General features: G+C 33.1%; 1 protein-coding gene across 1 annotated transcript; it reads right to left on the bottom strand.

Moving 5' to 3' along the window:
* Window positions 1-9819: 9819 nt before the first annotated feature.
* Window positions 9820-12876, bottom strand: LOC143918693 (uncharacterized). Its single transcript, XM_077440673.1, has one exon. The coding sequence runs from the start codon at window positions 12742-12744 to the stop codon at window positions 11806-11808; it is 939 nt and encodes a 312-aa protein (XP_077296799.1). The 5' UTR covers window positions 12745-12876; the 3' UTR covers window positions 9820-11805.
* Between the last annotated feature and the right edge of the window lie 9203 nt (window positions 12877-22079).

Consider the following 22079-nt stretch of genomic DNA (forward strand, 5'->3'; position numbering starts at 1 on the left):
GAAGATGGGTGAACGAAATTAGGAAAATGTGCGGAATGAGATGGATGAGTGTTGCGCAAAACAGAGACGAGTGGAAGCGTGTTGGAGAGGCCTTCATCCAGCAGTGGATGGCGAATGGCTGTAAATGATGATGATGATATATATATATATATATATATATATATATATATATATATATATATATATATATATATATATATATATATATATATATATATATATATATATATATATATATATATATATAGATTAATAATATGTATGAAAAAAGCTTAATTGAAATCCGTGATTGGGTCAACGGTAACACGTCCAAGTTATCAGTAGAAGGCTCACGGGTTCAAGACCCACCCAGAGTCAAAATTTTTTCATTGATTTTTAAATCATGTCATATTATGTATCTAATAGCGTAACATCAAACAGACAGATATAATTGGTAAGGCTATTATAAACAATTATTTTTCAAATATGAGGGGGGCCAATATATGGAGATGGGCTAACAAGGGATACGCGTTAAAATAGGTTGGGAACGAATGTTGTAGATACATCTGGTACACACGACTCGACTGTGGGAAAGGAAGTGGGCGGTCGTAGAGCAATGATGCCACACACACCAAATAACAATGGACGATTGACAAATTCCGTGCAGAATTACATTGCACATCTAACTGGGTCAGAGATCTGTCAAAAGAATACGCTCCGCCGAATAAGGGGATTCTGCCATCTGCAACTCGTATGATCAACAAAATGATCTCGACGGAGGAAGTTCGCGTGACCGTGTTGCAGATGGTAATAATATTCAAAGCATGGCGGCTTATATTAACCTCATGACAAAATCGATTTGGTTCAAGAAGAGATAGTTCCAGAAACTTCCTCTCTTTTCGGAATCTTCTGCTATATAAAGATGTTTGTCTGCTACAGTTTTCAATTTAGGATAACCAAAATTGATGTACATTATATATAAATATCATGGTACTTTATCTATGTACGTAGGTAAAATCGATTAGGTTGTGTCAAGCTTCAAGATGAGATGGTTCCAGAAACTTCCTATCTATTCGGAATCTTCTGCTACATAAAGAGTTTTGTCTGCTACAGTTTTCAATTTGAGATTACCAAAATTGATATACATACATATGTATGTATATATCTCATAGTACTTGGTTACTTTATCTATGTACTTAGTAACAATAGATGAAGTTTTATCACCAATTAAAAATTTGACTCATTTGAACTCAGAATCTGTCACTGTCAGTAACTTGGTGATCACATTGTCATGGGTTTTAAAAAATGTGTGTGTCTGTATATTTTGGAAATAATTCGAACGCTGTTAGTCATATCAAATTGAAACTTGGTATCAATTGCTGAAATACTTATCGTTCCATTGTGATTTTTTTCAAAATGTTTGGTTGTTGGTACCTCCCCTTATATGTACATACATATAGGTCTCTTCATTTTTATAAGTATTTAAATTCAATTTTTTCCCTAATTATCATTAATTATCCAATTAAGTCGCTCAACGGACAACGGGTTGAAACTTTTTCACATGTAATACGTGTGAAGATCTCTAGTAATAACCAAAGATCAGCGTTCGATGGATGCTTTTCGCACTAAAAATACAGTAGCAACACAGACCAAACAAATCGTAATTAATGCTAATATTGATAATAATAATCAGACGGTTGTTTTAACTATGATCCATACTTTCAAATGGTCCAAACTTCAAATAAATAAACACGATTGGTTAAAACATAAACAAAAAATAAAAATGATTAATTGTTACGAATGGACTTTATGTACTATGGATAAATACCGGTATACCGGCAATGCGAAAATTCGTTTGCCGTTTACCGGTAAATGAAATTTGATGGTAAATTACAATCCCTATTGATACCGAACAATACATATTCATAAAACGTGATATTATGCCGAATGATTGCAAAAATTACAAAAAGCGTTCGATTAAAAAAACACTAGTCAGGATTCTTGGTTCTAAAAAGGTTTACTTACAACAATTAAAACAAAGCGCAGTTGCCTTTTGTTTTTGATTAAAATACAACAATGGAAAGCATTTACTAAGAAAGCAAAAACTTTTAACAATCAGAAACCCTCAATTTACTCGAAAAAACATAGCAAACGCAAAAAACGTGTTTTTCAATTGGAAAAAAATGAAAAGACGAAAACACAAGCGGGCGAAGGAAAAGATTTGTTACATTCAAAGTGGCATGCGACGCCGATTTCCAAAAGCCATTTATTTCCTCTTTTATTATTTTAAGCGAAACTTTTACAAAATATAAATCGACTAGAATCGTAAAGTGTGCATTCACAGGAGATAACAGTAATATTCTTTGAAGCAGAACATCCGACGTCATTCGAGCCACGGACACTGCTATTTTTCTTTCTGCATCAAAGCGCTATGATTTGTGACATCCACAACGGCGAGTTAAACCGAAAATAAAATAAAAAAATCCCCCTCTAACAATTCACAAGACAAAACCTTCACATTTTACTATCACAATGACCGCATCTTCCAAACGGAAAATGAATACTTTCCGTAATGATCGAGACAGTCGAGAAAATCCGCACGTACATAACGACGCGTAAAATTTAACGACTCTGTCCGAGATAATTTGCTCTTTTTAGAATCGAATCGATAACTTTGACGACTTCTGAGTACGTGTCATCATCGGCGAATGTGTGTTTACCGATGTGAAATATTATTTTCGTCGAATCCCACTTAATCCGCTCGCTGGATGGAAACGCCCGGATATTCGTTTGATTAATGAAATCGAGTTTTTTTTTTGCTTTTAAAAAAAAACCTCCCGCTTATATTATATTTATACGCTCGTAACGAACGCGTTTATTTTTTAAAAGATAAAAAAACGAAGAATTTTTATTGTAAATTATATGCACATAAACCGCGGTGGAAAACTGTTTTCCTATCTATCGGTAGTTTCGTGACTTTGCGAATCGTTTCAGTCACGAAAACACTGCTTATTGTTAGTCATACGAAACCTTTTTATTCATTCCGAGAATAAGACACGAAAATCTATGAGTTTCATGTGTATATAATATCGTTAATACATCACTTCTAAAATAAAATGTTAGTGCAACTCAAAGCGTCTTAAAAGCAGCATTGAATTGTAAGGTTAAAGATATCATTAAAAATGATTTATACGTATATGTATGTTTTATCTTTTTATCTATTATAAGTTTAAAATACGAAGGCGGTCCCGCTAATCAATATAATTAAATTCAATAGAACGAATTTTATCGTTAAAAATCTAATCATACATCAAGGGCGCATATTAGACTAGTCTATATATATAATTTTATAAATATCTAATTATGTTACATATTCTTAATTTAAATATTGATATGTGTGTCCTTTGAGAATGGCTTAGACCTGTCTGCATATTGTAATTTAAATGAAAAATTATCACGCTTTTATAAAACAACATAATCCGTCTGGTTTATTTGCGGCAAAAAATGACACGCAAACGGCTGAGAAATCTTGGATAAGTCGAAATACGTGGCAGCGTTCAATTTGAAGGATTTTGTTAAAAAAATAACGTAAAAACATTTTTTTTATAGGCAAAAAATACTAAATGTCATGCTTAACATGTTATGAGTCAATTTTTTTATAAAACCATTTCCCAACTGAAATTAATTGACTATTTAGACGCATAAAAGTAAATATGTGTAAACAGGGCAATGCGTTTCTGGATATGTTACGGAAATTAGATACACACCAACCCGGGTTTTGTAAAAATTGAAGAAAAAAAAAGGTTGAATTTTTAACTTTGACTGTGTATATACATAAGTATAGGATATTTGCAATGAACGTTTCAATAAATTAAACACGTCTTAATAAGAGGGTAAGCAGGTAGGAAGTGATAACGTTAAGTACGAAACTATGTAAATTACAGTTTCACGGTTGCAAATAAAAAAAATTAACGGTCGTAAAAGAGAACGACATGTGGCAAGTACATAGTAGGAAATGTTACAAAAAGTAAAACAATTAAACACAATCAACAATAATAATAAAATAAAACATACCTCATATTTCAAATCAGCAGAAGAAGTCGTGGAATCCAAATAACATCCAAGGGCACAATTTGTATTCACCACTTTTATACTAAGAAACACTCACAAACTATCGATCGGCCAGATGTATTCTATAGAGAGAGGTTTAAATTGTTTCGAAAGTTGTCTTTACGGCATTACCATCAATGTTTATGTCGGCAATAAATGAAATTATGTATCATTAGACACAGATAACTGTAGCACAATAACTATTGATCGTGTTGAATATGTTGCATTACTTAAGTGTGTGTGTGTGTTATTATTATGCTTATGTTTATGACATTATATATGGAAATCTTCAGAACATAATCCGATTACTTTGGTGACTATCGAACACGACACTGCTTCATCTTTGTACTTGGTATATTTACCCAGTTTCTCAAACATCCTTTGCCGTTTTGTAGTCATGGAGGAAGATTATTGACTTTTCAATGCGCGTCTTGTGACCTTTATTTTGGACGCTTCTTTCATTATTTTCCAACTCGCTTGACTCTTTGTTTAAAACATTTGTCACACGTTCGTTTTTTTGAAAAGGCAATTTATCATACTTGTTCGGTGGAAACTAGTTAGCATGCCTCAAACTTTTAGAAAACGTGTATGAAGAGTTCGTCGTACGAAAGACGGCTTGCCTTGCCAAAGGCAAAGAAAAAGAAAACAGGATGCTTCAAAATACATGATTCTTTTAAAAATATGAAAAATTGCATCTTTTCTTATAAAATGAACGTCATGTTTCGTTAGTACGGTGTTTTTAGCCTGATGCCGTATTTTATATCAAGATTGGCATGTCAAGAGGGTTTGCTTTAGTTAACTTCGTAGGAAAACCATTTTTTCTTGCTTTGAACACTGTTGGAACGGTGAATTGTAATTTGCCAATGCTCTGATGACCATCTGATGAGTGATGACTACTAAAGACACACCCTAGTGTTTATTCTTATAGAAAAAAAGTCAATAAAAAATAAATGTACCCAATATATGTATGTACATATGAATGTTAAATAACCATATAAAATTTTTTTACTAAAATTCGAATAAAAGTATAAATTTTCAACTTTATTTTAATATTTAATTTGAGCTTTTTTTCCTATTATGCTTTTAATACTTACATTAAATAATACACTTGTAATCAAAATAATATGTCTATGGTTAAAAGTTGTAAACGCAATTTGTTTCAGCATTTTGAGCATTTATTATAGTTAAAAATAATATATATGAATTTATAAATTGTATTATGAACATTTATAAGAATTGTAAATAGGTTTATGAGCTTTTTGCCTATTATATTATATATACACTAGCATTAAAATAAGTACTGTAAATACTCGGAAGAAAAATAATGTGAATGATCTATAGACCAGTAGCTATTAGATTAGACCTAAGATGTATTTTGAACAATAAAACCCAATTTAAAAAGTTATTTCAGATCTTTCTTTATAAACTTAATGTATAGCAACTTATATTTCAAAAAATGGTCGACAGTGTTAATATTGGATTATTGCATAATTTCGTGCCCGATTTTCTTGCGTTCTTTTACGGTAAACAGGCATGAACTTATGAAATAAACTAATATTTTAAAATTTTTGAATAATAGTTAGTAAATACTTCTTTCTATTTACATTTTATTGAAAAAACTGTCGAAGAATGGGTCATGCCGATGAACGGTACCCAATCATCGCCAACGTGCATATTTATTTGCTTCACAAAAATACGCCTTCGTGAGATAAGAACGCCGTACGTTGCGATCAATTTAGAAATTTTCATTTTAATCACTCATTTAGAAATTTCCATCCGTTTGTATAATTATATATCGCGTGTAATAAACACGCTTTGAATTACAATATTTGTTTTGTTTCCCCCTATTCTATTAGCGGCGAATTCTCGAATGTCACGTTTCGGCGCGGAGAAAACGCAAAATGGTTTTCGTCGGCGCAAAAAAATGTATTTATTTCGAACGAATCGGCCTGTGCAAATTACAGCCTCGGTAAACGCCTATCGAATAATTCCAAAAACGTTTATATCCCAAGGTATTTCGGTATGTTTAACATTATGCTTATAAGTGTCGATGAAACGTGCCATATTTTCCAGCCACATGATTCAACACAAATATTTCACAATTTGTACAAACCCATACATACGCATGAAAAATTTTCCAAACAAATTGGAAATTCTCGACATACTTGCCGGATGCTATTATACAATTACTTGCATTATTATATTAGCATTTTCCCTAGAGCACACACAGGAAAAGCATTAGCACTATCTAATGGCGTAGTCCCGACATGTTCAGCCGTGCTACAAAAAAAATGTTTATACCGAAAAAAATACACGATAATGGATGACTACACAAACAAATAAATTACAATTTTTTTCTCGCGGTTACAAAAACACGGTTTCGACATATATAAATATATATATTTATATACATATATATGTACTTTATCAGTGGCAAACACGAAAATGTTTACTTTCGATAACACTTTTCATATCCAATATCAAATTTATTCACGAGGCATTGTTTGCAGCACACAAAAACACGAGTGGCCACATTCAATTATGTTCTTGCTAAATGTCAAGTCGTAAATTTTGTTTCGAATAAATAATAATAATTGTTACTAACGGGAATTGTTGAGACGCACTGTAGTACGGCTTGGGTAGTCAAACACGACGATTATATTTTTATTTAATTACTTTATTTTTTTATTATAATTATATAATACTACATGCACAATAATATATCGCGTCTATATTTAATAACAAGTGCACAATTTAGCCAAATGAATTATTAATGCAGTTTTCTTGTTTCATACTCTATCAGAGCGCATTGGTTACTTTCAAATTGACGTCCTATTTATGTTGACAGTAAAATCATTTATTTTATATTTTATTTTGAAATAAATTAATTATATGTATATCACATCCTTGGAGCGCGATGATGATTATCGATCAATTCACAATTTACATAAATAGAGTTTAATTCATTATATGTTCTCAAGCTCTTTTTCCTATTATTATGTAGACCAGCATTAAAATACTGTGTAAAATATTGTGTATTAATATTGTGTAAAATACTGGATCACTAACTATTAAAATATATCTAAAATGTATTGTGAACAATAAACAGCGTTTAAAAATCCAAAAATATCATAATAGAGCACATTGGTTACTTTCAAAATGACATCTTATTACATATGTATATTGACATTAAAATAATTACTTATTTTATATTTTATTTTGAAATAAATTTATTTATTTATATACATATATCATATTCTTGGGCGCGCTGATGATAATCGACCAATTCACAATTTACAATTCATTATATGTTCTTGAGCTCTTTTCCCTATTATTATGTATATACTGACATTAAAATAAGATAATGTGTAAATCACTGGATCAGTAGCTATTAGAATAGACCTAAAATGTATTGTGAACAATAAAAAGTATTTAAAAATCTAAAAATATTATATCACAGCACATTGGTTATTTTCAAAATGACGTCCCATTTTGTTGACAGTAAAATCATTACTTTTATATTTTATTTTGAAATTCATTTATAATATGTACATACATATGTATATCGCATCCTTGGAGCGTGATGACAATTCACAATCTAACTAAATTGAGTTATATGTAGGTTAAGCTTTTTTCCAATTATGCTGTATAAACAGATATCAAAATAAGAACGCCGTAAGTAATGTGTAAATCACTGGATCAGTAGCTATTAGATTATACCTAAGATGTATTGTGAACAATAAAAAACATTTAAATATCTAAAAAGATTATATCAGAGCACATTGGTTACTTTCAAAATGACGTCCTATTATGTTGACGGTAAAGTCATTACTTTTATATTTTATTTTGAAATTCATTTATTATATGTATGTACATCAAATCCTTGAAACTCAATGATGATTATTCACCAATTCACAATTTAATTGAGTTTAATACATTATGTGTACTTTTTTAAGCTCTTTTTCCTATTATGCTGCATACACTAATATTAAAATATGACAATATTATAAATAATATGTAAATCACTGGATAAGTAACCATTAGAATAAACCTAAAATGTATTGTGAACAATAAAAAGTAATCAATAATTAAAAACAATATTATACCGGAGCACATTGGTTACATTTAAAATAACGTCCCATTTTGTTGGTAACAGAATTGTTATTTTTATATTTTATTTTTAAGTTCGCGTCCTGGAGCGCAATGATGATGGTTGATAAGTTCCGAATTAAGTTTCATTTCTTATGATTTTTATACACTGCAGCTGTATATACTAACATAATAGGATACTACTACAAATACTAACAAGAAAACAATTACTGGATCAGTAGGGGGCTACCAAATATTCGAATATCAAATATTTATAAATCATTTAGAGTTATTAAGTTTTACAAAGGTCAAGATATTATTAAAATTTTAAGAGAATCGTAATCTGGTACATCAAATAGAGATAAATGTGCCGTAGATTAAAAATAAAAAGGTAACTTCGTATAAAAAGGATTCGAATATGGGACCCCTAATCAGTAGCTATTAGAATAGGCCTAAGATGTATTTTGAATATTATTTATGAACGATAAAAATAAAATCATACATTTAATCAATACAATACAAAGTTTTATTTATAATTTAAAATAACGTATCATTTCCTTTTTAAAACTTGCCATAGAATTATCAACAGATAAAATAAGGGACGTCCCTTGGGCAAAGGCAAGTAAGGCGGCACATTTGAAGTGGCAAATAAAATAAGGAAAAACTATTAAAAAGAATTTTAATATGAAATTTAAACTATTGTATTCCATTTATATTAAACAGTTTATCATTCAAGAATTGTCCGCCATCTTCAACTGATCTGTGCAAGTGTTGCATTATAATTACTGTTATTATAAATTGTAACATAAAGTATGAAATGTATGATATTTTTATAAATATATTAATGTTTTTAAAAGGAGCGGCATTTTGAACTTCACTGGATTAAAACAATAATGAAGGAAAAAGAAACTTCAAATTAAAAGACAGTTAACCGGAGTGAATGGCGAAAAATTCATCGATTGATTATAAAAAATCATTGTTTATAATCAATCGTGAATTAGATTACAATGGAATGATCATCTTTACGCTCTAAGGACGCCATATGTGTGTGTGTATATTTACATTATGTTAATTAGTTTTGACATTTATGTTTAAATCTTGAACGGATCAAATCTTGTAATCAATTTTGGACCCACTTGTACCGAGCCGAATTTCTTGAAATTTTGCAAATATATGTGTATGTAGTTTTCTGGCAATAATGCAATATTCTTTCAAAAATATTTTTGACACCTAAAAATCTTATGTTGTATATATTATAAAGTTGTGTACCAAAAATGATACTCAATGAAACCATGTTTTTATAGTAATTTTACCGTATGTGTGTATAATATATATGTATGTATGTACTTTCTTAATAGTGTTGAGATTAAATCGAATATTTTTGTATCTTACCATCTCATATCCACATTGATGTTGCACTTCATACTAAATATATCCAATCAGCACTAAAAAACACTAAATGTAATAATCACTCATGGGTAAATTTTTCACTAGGTAATGTTTCAGCACAATTATTTTTTTGCTTACAAGTAATATGTATGTATATATATATATATATATTTTTTAATTCTTGTTATTATGTAATAGATACTATCAGTGTGCAATTTGGTGGGCGTATAAAATAAAACGATATTTCCGTGTAATAATAATTTTTGGTATGTATTTGGCAATACTCGCAAACATTTAATACAATATATTCGCATACAACAAGTGTAAGTCAACAATAAGCGTATAATCTTCTAATTTTTTTAAGTCGAAAAATAATAGTTTACATTTTTGATTGGTTTTTTTTTGTTTTTATACCCTTGTTGCGTGACCATAAGGGCGAGAGCTAGTAAAATATAAACTTAAAAATATGTATTATTTACAAATAGAGAATGCAATTCCAAAAATGGCATCTAAACAGAAATCATTGGTCATATTCGGATTCACGAGACATTTCCACTTTCGAATTTCACACTAAATTTTCAGACTTTACTCGCATTTGTTCCATATGTGTCGCTCGGAAAAGAATCCACAAATTCTTTTGCCAAATTTTATCACATTGCGCAAAAAAACCAGCGACAAATATGAAAAAAGACGATGCACACAAGTGGATAGTACAAACTTTAGCTATTTAAATTGTCTTTTCGATTCAAAAAATAATAATAAAAATAAAAACATTTTGACGGAATGGATTCGTTCCAAAAAAGAAAAGCGAACACTACAGTTAGTATTATTTAAAAAAAAAAATCACCCAAAACCCATTCCACAACGCAACAAATTTACAAAAAAAAAAAAAAAATTGGAATACACGCGGTTCGGAATATAATAATAACATAATTAGGATCTATCCGCAGGAATTGAATCCTTTTGGCCACGTCACAAGTCATGTTTTTTTTTAAATTCACTTTTTATCTACACAAGTCGTGAGAACTAATTATGCAATAATAATAATCATAGTCACTAGAAAACATATGGAATTAATTTAAAAATAAATAATGTAACTATACATTTACAAAATTAATGAATAATAATCATAATAATATAGTTACAACGAAAGAACGTATACGACGTGTAATGGGGGGGATGGGGATGTTACATATTTTGGCTTGGTCATGTCTCCGTCTCGTATAATTATTTTCACATCAACTATACACATGACAATCATATAAACAAATTTATACAAATAATATATGTATTTTTTTTTTAAATATACCACAGTCAACTTTTATCATATGTAATTATTATTATTATAAGAAATGAGAAGGAAACGAAACAAGGTTTTTCGAGCCTTATTTATTTTTAATATTATTTATGAAAGCAACGTGGAAACGTGGAGATATGAGGCGTAGGTTTATTAATAATCATAATAAATAACTAATTATTTATCATTTTAATAATGCGCGGGACAGATCTCACAGTCGCCGTGTCGTCGAAATTATTGATAAAAAATTACAAAAAAAATAACGTAAAAGTCAGTCGTTTATTTATTTATATATTCAAATATTCTTATGGTCCGCTCGCGATTGATAACGTCGTCCATTTTTTTTTAAACAATTTGATCAAATGCTACCTTTTTTTTATGGAAATCGGTTGCATTTCAATTCCGACACTTACGACATTTTAACACCGGATGCACTTTTAACAAGCAAAAAATAATAACTTTAACCGGCGCCGACGGGAGATTCTACCGTGCGCTTTTGGGGTGCGCGCGTCCCAAATTTCATGACTTACATGTATATATATATATATTTTTTTTAAACTGTTCACATTCATTGCGCAGGTCAAGATCGTCACATTTCGTCTCGAAAATAATCATACACTTGAATTTTTCCAGTTACAATTAGCCAAATTTACATGTAGACGGCGAATAGCGCCACAATCCAAATGCGCTTTGGATGCGGCAGATACCGCCTCGTCTATTTGGATGGTACGGACGTACGATTACAGTCGGGCATCCGGCGATGAGATCTGTCTCGCTGGGCAGTCAACCTTAAAAACTAAGAGTGACTATAGTTCTCCCGCGGGAGACACCAGTATACACTGCGGGCAGCACATCACACGGCACGCACGCACGCACGCACACGCACACATTCTCGCGCTTTTATCTCTTTATATATATTATAATATATATTTGATTTAAAACTATTTATACATCACAATGGGATAATTTTGATAAACGCTCTCGCCGCTAAACATTTTGGCGCGAAACGGAGAGATTAGCGGGTTACCCTGTAGCGCGTCGAAAGTCTTATCACAGTTGGGCGGTAGGGCGGTGTCGCGGTCCAGGGGCGGCGGCTCGAGGGGGTGGTAGGGGTGGTGGGCGCGCAGGCGGCGGTGATAGCGGGGCGCGGGGGCGCACTTGCCCACGAAAGAGCTGTTCTCGAGGGTGTCACCCTCCTTGGGGGCTGCGGGCTCGGGGGGCGCCGTGGCCCCCGCCGCCCCCGACGCGTACTGCAACAGGGGCTGGCAGCAGGCAGGCTGAACCGCCTCGTTGGCCCTCAAGCGCTGCAGCCTCTCGGGCGAGGGGCGGGTGCGCCTGCAGGGACGCCTGGATGCAGCGGGGGGCGGCAGCTCAAAAGCATCCCCCGCAGAGGCAGCGGGCAGGTTGTTGACGAAGGGGCAGCGCCTCAGAGAATCCAGCCTGCGGAAGTGCGCCGGATGGATCATCAGCAGCGGCTCCACGTTGACGCCCTGGGGCGGTTTGGCGCACTCAGGCAGTTCGTACTCCACGCTGCAGTCGACGTGCAGGGGCTGCGAGTAGTCCTTGTGCGTCCACGCGTTGGCGTTCGGATGCGCGTTGGAGATGGGGTTCGGGTTCGGCGCAGCGAGCGGCTGGCGGGCGAGCGCGTGGGGATGCGGATGCGAATGCGAGAGCGGGTGCGCGTGCGGATGCGGATGCGGATGCGGATGCGGATGCGAGAGCGGCAGCGCGTGGAGATGCGGATGGTGCCCGCTCGGATGCAGGTGCGTCGTGTGGGTGTGGGCGTGGGCGTGAGTGTGAGCAGTCGGATGCCTGGAGTGCAGTCGGCTCACCCCCTGGCTGGCTCCGGCCGAGGGCAGGAAGCAGTCCGCGAGCGCCATCACTGGAGCGAATCGGCGCGACCGCCACCGCGGCTAAACTGCACCGGTGTGACGTCACGCCCGCATGGGACCGATCAGCTGTTCGGCGCGTGCGCCCAACTGAACGAGTCTCCACCGATCGAACGCACGACCCCGACTGCCGCTCCACTCCACACCACTCCGCCCCGCTCCACCACTACACCGCTACACCGCTACACCTCTCCCCCCCACTCTTACCCCACTCTCTACGCTACTCTACTCTACTCCGCTCGGACCTCTCGCTCGCACACCCCCACCGCTCGTGCCGACCCCCCCGCTTTCCCCCCCACTACGCAGCCGTCGCCGTCTCGCCCAATTTACTTCGTCCGGCGCAAGCCGGTGACATTTTTCCTATGTAAACGTAAAAAAAAACGTCACTGTTCCTACTGTCGCCGAAATCTATCAAATTTACTGCCTACCTACTTGGCTCGACTTGTACTTTCATTTCAACTCTTTCGCTCTACATACACACATACACGGTTCGGTGATTGTTATTGGTGACAAAGCGCCCGCCCAAAAGTCACTAAAATCTCTGACAGGCGAAAAGTCCATCATACTATAGCTCGTGCAGCGAAAGCTGGCACGTACCAATACAAACACGTATATTGTATCCGTGAAGATATGAATAAGATTTTTTGTATCTGTTTTCTAGGACAATCAGTTGGTCCCTTTCATACGCACCCACTTTCCGAGCATGACAGAAACAACAATTATTTTTTGTATTGCTCGGTGATTTTTGCTCAGTGATCAAGTGTGCACTACAGGGTGATTTTTTCCAGTTTCACTGGTCAGTCACCGATCAACCCCCACAAACTGACGTAACGCGTTCTTATATTGTTTGCTAATTGGTTAATTGGAGTTAGTTCATTAGAATTAGTGGATATATGATAATAAAATGCTTTGTAATAAAATTGGATCTGGGAAAACACTAACGGGACAATCTCGCGAAATTGTGTATAATGTTTTCAACTATTTCATGCATCGTATATATATATATCGTATAATCTATAACTTTTTCTGAAATGGCAGTCAGTAATAAAATATTTAGGAGTAACGTTCGATAAATGAATGAGATGGGCACCTCACATTGAGGCAGCGAAATGCAAGGCGATGCGGGGTATATCCTCAATTTATCCAATATTTAATCGCCATGGTTCTTTATCAACGCTAAATAAAATAAAATTATATCGCGCGCTCATATTACCATTATTAACCTATGCTTCACCTGTATGGAATAACGCCTCGAATACTAACCTTTCCAAGCTCCAAGTAATACAAAATAAATCCCTAAAAATAATTTATAATACACCCATATATACTAACCTGAAAAAACTGCATGCCATATATAATATTCCGTTTGTTACAGACATTACTAACAAACTAACCAGTAGATTCTATGACAGAATCACTAATAACCATACTAATGCTGCGTACGGACCAAACCAACGACGATTTTGGTCCAACGTTTTAACCAGCAGGATAATCCAGTAGCGTACAAAATATCGAAATAAAAATTAAATTTAAAAATTGAAATTAAATATCAAAATTAAAACTATTATTATTATATTAAAATTAAATTCAAATATCAAAATAAAATTATAATCAATATATTAAAATTAAAATAAAATATTGAAAGTTAAAACAAAACATGCCCAATTTAAATAAATTTTCGAGATTGACCTAAAATTAGATCATCAACAATCACATACAGGTAATCCTCGACTTTTGTTTGTCGAAGATGTTTTGACTTACGAAGATACGCACTAAGATCGAAAAATAAATCAAAGAATTATTATTTTTACTTCCCCGTAATGCGCAGATACTGAGAATATCTCATGTATAAGTATGGGTGACCGAGCGATGGTCCCAACCCGGCACGTTGTCGGTTTATCAAACGAAATTTTTTTAGTCTTCAATTGTTTCTCTCGTCGAAATAAATCAATTAATTAAATCATTTCAGAGGTAAATTTTATCGGATAATGTCTTTAATTGTTTCTCTCGTCGAAATAAATCAAATAATTAAATCCATCTCAGAGGTAAAATTTATCGGATAATGTGTGATTAATAATTTTATTTCGACGAAAGAAAAAAAAACCCTTTGACAAATCACCGACATTTTTTTTGTTAAATATTTCATCGACGGCGAAACACAGTAGTGTATCGTGACGACTTATAAGAAACAATAACAAGGTTTTTTTCGCTCGTAATTATAATATTTCTCTGGTTGTAATGCGTATCGTCGTAATTCAAAACATTGTTGTAATTCAAAACATCAACGATGGTCTAATTTTAGCTCAATCTCGCTCGTTAGCTTAATTTTGATATTTAATTTCAATTTTTTAATTTAATTTTTATTTCGATATTTTGTACGCTACTGGTTTTAAAAGTTGGCCCAAAATCGTCGTTGGTTTGGTGCGTACGGACCATAACGGACAGGCGAAAAGTCCATCATACTAACTATTAGTTATTTTTTATTTTTATTTTATTTTAAATCATATATACAAATATACCAGGAGGGCTTAACAGGTAAACCCCAAATGCGCCTTCCTGGTCCACCTAATTATTACCGGTCTCCGTGACGAGACAGAATGTTAAATGACAGAAAACGCAAATATCGGAAGGCAAAGATCGAAAATCGAAAGATCTTAAGTCGAAAGATCAAAAAAAAAAATGGTGCATGGTAAACGGCAAAAATGTTATTTGAAAATATGTCAGGGCACTCAGTGTTTTTTGTCTTAGCATTTAAACCAATATCCTTCAAAATGGATGTGTCTATATATGTACATACATATGTAGTATATCAAGATCTTGTATACATAGATAATAGAATAAGATCAGACACCTTTCTACAATTGGATAAACTATCTGTACTGAAATATCTAAGACTATCATCATATTCATCATTCATCATAGTTCATTCGAATATTCGTTTGTACTATTTCGAATGAAATTTGAAAAATATCTCAGAATGAAAAAAAATGTACACTTGAACAATATACAAAGTACTTGGTCGTCTTTTCTTTCAAAATGCCAAAGCAATCGTTCCGATAATGCCGTTCCAAGAATCCATGTTCCTTTTCCATTCGCCTTTATTTTGTTTGGAAAATTTTGTCTTATCTATAATTATTATCCATTTGCCAATAGTTGACCGACGAATAGTCGCAAATAGTATACCTAGAAAGCATTGAAAGCGGCATTCTTTATATGTGCCTAAAGTCACCTGTATATCCGCTGTTATGTTCTCGGAAATACAGAAAAATACTTGTATCATCGAAATTTTCTCGCGCACCACCGATTGGCGATGACTGTTCTAAAATCTGCTCTTCCGCACAAAATTCTAATATCGAAAAGTATGCAAAATAATAAATTTAACATTTTCCTTTGGACGCCATCGCTGATCAGTAATTCGCACAGTACAATTGTGTTATGCATACATATTTTGTAAAATTCAAAAAGTTTAACGATTATTAAAGTAATTGAAATAATTATAATCAACCAATAATTATTTTAATTAAATAATATTTTACTAATTGTTTTAATAAATCAATGCCGATGAAAGCCGAAAAAAATTACGAATATTCGAAGATTTATTTTTTTTCCTATCTTTAATTTAATCGAAAACCGTAGTACATACACACATACCTTATTCTATTTGATATGACAAAGTATCATTTTTTGAAACTTCATCCAAATAAGATATCGATATTCGAATAATTCTATCCAATATTCGAATATTCTACTTCCGATCTTAAATTACTTCCATACGATATGAGTTTGAACACAAACACATTACAGATGTGTTTATTCTGTTATTGTAACATTTAAAGGATTTCATATGATGTGTTTTTTCATGTATTTCAAGTTTTTCTTTACTTTTATATCGACGTGAAATTTTTGTGAATTAATTAGTCGAACGGTTGAGCATTCCAAAAAAAATAGCTTTAATTAGATTCATTTTGACGACACTTTTAGGATTGAAACTGAGTTATAAAAAAAGCTTTTAGATTGGTTATAACTTAAAGGTTCGTATTCGGTTCAATTCAATTATAGTAAATGATTAATTTATTTAAAATGCAAAATACTATTCAATCACGAAAAGTTTTGTACAAACGCTTCAACTCCATAAACTATCACTGCCATCTAGCGGTTTAATTTTAAACGAATAATTAAATTCGTATAATTTTATATTATTTACATTGACATCAAACTTATCATATCAGTACCTGAATTTTTTAATACAATTCAATACTGTATAAAATATTTATTAATTTTTTTTAAGTCAACTAGTACAAAAGTATATTTCGCAAAAGCATCAATCATTATTCATCTCTACAAAATATTTTTTTATAAATAGACATGATGAAAATTTTCAATAGCAATCCATACTGAGAGATTTCTCCAACACTTGAAATGAAGTGTCACACATTTGAAAGGCGACAATGCTTTTTAATCGAAGAAATAATCTCTCCCTTGAAAATTTATGACTTTAATAATCGATACGTTCACTTTTTTTCTAAGATATGAAAAAAACAACATCGGTAATGTCATAGGTATGATTAAGGAGACACTTTCTAATGAACATTTTAGCTGAAAGTCAAACTCCATTCGTCCTTTTGAACAAACCGTGAAGCTTGAAAAACACTAGCGCATTATGTAAATCGTTTATTTAGCATAATTTCCATTTACACGACGTCCTTTATACATATTTCTATTATATGTATTATGCGCGTACTTAACTGTGAATATTTAAAATGAAAAGTAAAAACACTAAAACACCGACGCAACAGACACGTTGCGTCGTACAAGTGTATGTATGTATGTATACTTCCCTTTGTCCAAGAATGTGATAATGCATTTCTAATGACGATGTAAACACGACAAAAGTTTTAAAATGAAATAAAAACTCATCAGAGTGGCCATTATTTCTTGTCAGTCGACATTTACGTTTCCAAAATGACGTTCCTTACAACCTTTTATGATTCACTTCGGATATTCGTTGGTTTTTTTTTTGTTCAAACATATACATACATAGTCGTTATTATTGTAGCGATTTAAATTACCCCACTTTGTTTGTTCACCCTGACGTTTCAAAAACCCATTTCAAGACAAAAGCCTCACTTCCTATCCCAAAAGCACAAACGAGTAAGATTTTTTATGTTGAACAAATACTATACGCATCGAAAAGGCCCCACTTCAAATTCACACAAACTTTAAATTAACGACCAGATACAAAAACATAAAATAATATGGAATTTATACAATCCTAAAGACGATGTTGATATAATAAAAATCAAAACGAATGTAATAAGAAAAACTCTAAAAAAAATATTCCATTCAATACATATTTTCAACTTTTTGGTTTTACTTCAACAATTACTCGATAATATTTCACCGTTGTGAAATACAAAAATTGATAGATTATATGCTTGATTTTAAATTCTGATTCTAATTTATTGAAAAAAAAGCAAAGCGTCTAACAAAATTTGCATGTAATTAAAACGGCGCGTCCCGTTGCGTCCGTTCAATCGATTCTGACTCGACAACTTTCTACAAATGTTACGAAAGTAAATACAGAATATGAGCACGAAAGTGTTGTAGAATGTTGTCAACAACTACTAGGAATCTTACACTTCAGATAAATGGCAAGAGAGTGCTATCGAGTAAATAATAATGGTTCGTCGAAGCTTTCAAGTATGGTATATACGCGCTACCTGCGAGTGTGTAATCATTCAAAATCGAACGCCGTCATTTCGACATACATATGCAAAAGAAAGCCTTATTTATTTTGATTATAAAATTTCCGATAGAGCTCATTTGCATTTGCATTTGCATTTGCACACTTCCATTTGCCTGATAAAGTTTAAATGCCCTTGTAAAATTATGGACAAGGTGCAGATGCGAATAGAGATAACGGCTGCAATTAACGATTTCGATATGGAAAAACGCTTTTAAAAAAGTGTTGAAATTTTTTGCCACAACGTTCGTGAACAGGTATATAGGATAAGAATATGCGTTTTCAAGTTTCGATTAGCTCGAGGCTAACAATTAAAACCAAATCAAATGCTGTTTATTCTTTATAAATGCGTTTAGGTTTTTCGTTTTGTAATTGCATACATACAATACGTGGATTTCATTATTCAAATACGCAATTATCGTTGATTCGTAGATACGATCTAAATTATATATTCACATTTAGCCCAAAATAGCCTAATTAATATTTTGGAATTGATTACATGTGTGCCAAAAGCCATTGCCGATTATGTTTAGAATTTTAAGCGAAACGCCAAAATATAATTACGCAAATCAGACGGATTTCGATAGCGCAATAAAATGTTTAATAATTAAAAATCGAATCAGGATGTAGAATTGATTTATATTTTTGAATAAAAATTTGACGCGAAAAAAATCAGCAAAGTTCAGCGACTCCCAATCGGGTATATGAGGGGTCGTTTAAAATTAAACTAACAATTTCTGACCTTCTCGCCTTTTCTTTTGACAAACGTTGCATAAGATAGCTTCCTATGACTAATCGTTTTATTTGTAGTATAAAAATAAATGGCCAGTATTTTAATCAATTTCGATACATATATAAATCAGTTTTCGGCCAGTATTTCATTAACAAAATGGTCAGGATAATAAACGGTATAATAAAAATCTGACGTACATTCGCCAGAAAAAATATCAATGCCTGTTGGATGGAATTGTCTATCAAGATTATGATCTTGATAGACAATTTTTTTAGACTTAACACTTGATAGACAAAGACAATGGCAACCTTGTGGCGATACCAACCAAAAAGGAATGCTGGCCATCCGTCAAAATAAAACATACCATTTAACATTAATACTGACAATTTAATATAAATCTTTACACAATTTAATGACAATCTTTTATTTATACTGACCACTTGTATATTGAACGATGGTTACTGGCCGTTTAATATAAATACTGACCAGAAAAATACTAGCCAAAATAAATGAAGTACCATCATACTTTTTACAAAAAAAAAGTGTCTAGATCTGACTATTTATTATACATATTATATTCAGCAAAGTCAAATTATAGAATGAATGCCGTTTTGAATTCCAAAAAGATCACTTTGCCTGAAAAAAAAAGTTTTTCAATCAAGGTGTCTTGCCAGCGATGGATGCTTTTTGCACGAAAAATGGTTCACTATTGTCAATTTCTTAGAAAAACCACTATTTTTTTCTCTCTTGCTTTGAGTAGTCTATTGTTATTTGAAAAGCATCCATCCTACGTGAATTTCTCGTGATAAACAGAGATCGGCTCCGATGAAGCTTTTATGCATAAAAAATAGTTCACTATTGTCAACTATTTTTTTTTGCTCTCTTGCTTTGTACGGTATTGGAGAACTCTATTGTTATTTTATGGCGGCATCCTCGGTCGCCGATCACTAATGATGAGTCATCATTAGTGATCGGCGACCGACGTATTCGCATCCATGCGTCATCATTGATGACGCATGGATGCGAATACGTGGGTGGAAAGTATAACAAGGGCAGTGAAGAGAGTGAAGAGATTAAAATGTGGACTAGAAAAATGGACAAAATAAGTGCTGAAATGTTAGCCGAGAGAATGTTAAAGGTGAACGGAAGGCCGCAAGGAAAATCGGTGGATGAAATTAGAAAAATATTTGGGATGAGATAGATGAGAGTTGCGCAAAATAGAGACGAATGAATGCGTGGTAAAGAGGCCTACATCTAGCAGTGGATGATAAATGGGTGTAAATGATGATACAGTTGCTTTAAATGTATATGATCTTCATTAGCAAAATTATTTTAGAAGGTAATCTGGAGGATTATTATTTTATACCAATTTTTCTAATATGAAGACTACAATTTATGCCGAGAGTTATGTACATGAATCAAAAAAAGTTATAAGCTACTGGTATAGTTTACATATCATAAAAAGGCCTTGAATCTTTAATTTGATTCATTACGCTCGTATTTTATTGAATTCGAAATCAACATAAGTGTCTGATGACCAGCAGTTAATTTTTTTACGTACGCATTATCAATTTAATTGGCAACGTTTTCCTTTCATATATTATTATTATTATTTCGTTTGCAGTTTTTATATTAAATTTGAAATGAATTTTACTTTTTACTGCCGATACTTTTAATTTTATTTTTAAATTGAAATTGCATACATTTCGCAACTCGACTCTCCCCAGCTTGTGTTTGGAAATTTCCACGGCATGCATTATTCAAACTGTGATGCAGATCTTGCACAGAATAAATAGGTTGAAAGATTGCAATCTCATACCAACACATACACACATACATAAAGTAATATATATTCAGCCTTAAAATTAAACCGAGCTTAATTCAAATACAACAAACAGACTTATCTGGAATGGTCCGCTAAAATCTACAATCCAATACACGGCAATAATAATAAATAAGCGTACACGAGTTGAATGTTTCTGATGGCGAAAGGTCGTAAAAGTTATTAGAAGTTTTCGCATGCGTCATCGGCGAACAAATAATAAAATTTAGAGAGCGGGTCTGAAAGGGTTAACTTCAAACTATCTATCAAATCGAAAAGTTCGATCGACTCAAATGAATACGTTTAACTTCAATAAAGTTTGATGTTGTGGTACAGAAACCGCACCGCAGATGCTACCCCAAATCGATCACAAACAACCATCTATCTCAGACTAAATCTAAATTAAAATTAATTAAGGTTGGCAGGACTGAAATAGATCGGCATTGTCAAAGACCAAAAGTACAACCGTTGATTACACAATATATATAATACATTATTTGAACACGTTCCAATATACATATGAATGAATATGTAGAACAGAGGCTCATAACCTTTATTGTACTATTTACCAGTGAGATGCAAATCAGAATAATATTTTTAAATGAAGCCACAACGTAGCTCACTGATTAAGCAATTGTTAATCAATATATCGTAGGTTAAAATCCTGGCCGGAATCAATTAGTGTATGTCTTTGGATGGTTATTAAAACAAAACCGTCTCCTGTTAGAGTTTGCCAATTTAACTAACTTAATTGTTATAGTTATGGTATTATAGTTACAAAATGGCAAAGTTTTAAAGCGATCGAAAGAATGTAGAAAATACTGTCTGACCGATTGGCGAAGTGAATCTAATATAAACCTTGTAAAAAATTATTACGTGTATTTTAGTATAAATGACGCTGTCATCTTTTGGGGAAATTTGGGACAATTTGACTCAATTAAATAATTTTGGCGTTTACGAGTATTTACTGCCGATAAACATTGTAGCAAACTGCATACATATGTATGCAGTTTGCTTTACAAAACGAA

The sequence above is a fragment of the Arctopsyche grandis genome, chromosome 11, assembly GCF_051622035.1.
Source record: "Arctopsyche grandis isolate Sample6627 chromosome 11, ASM5162203v2, whole genome shotgun sequence".
Lineage (NCBI taxonomy): Eukaryota > Metazoa > Arthropoda > Insecta > Trichoptera > Hydropsychidae > Arctopsyche > Arctopsyche grandis.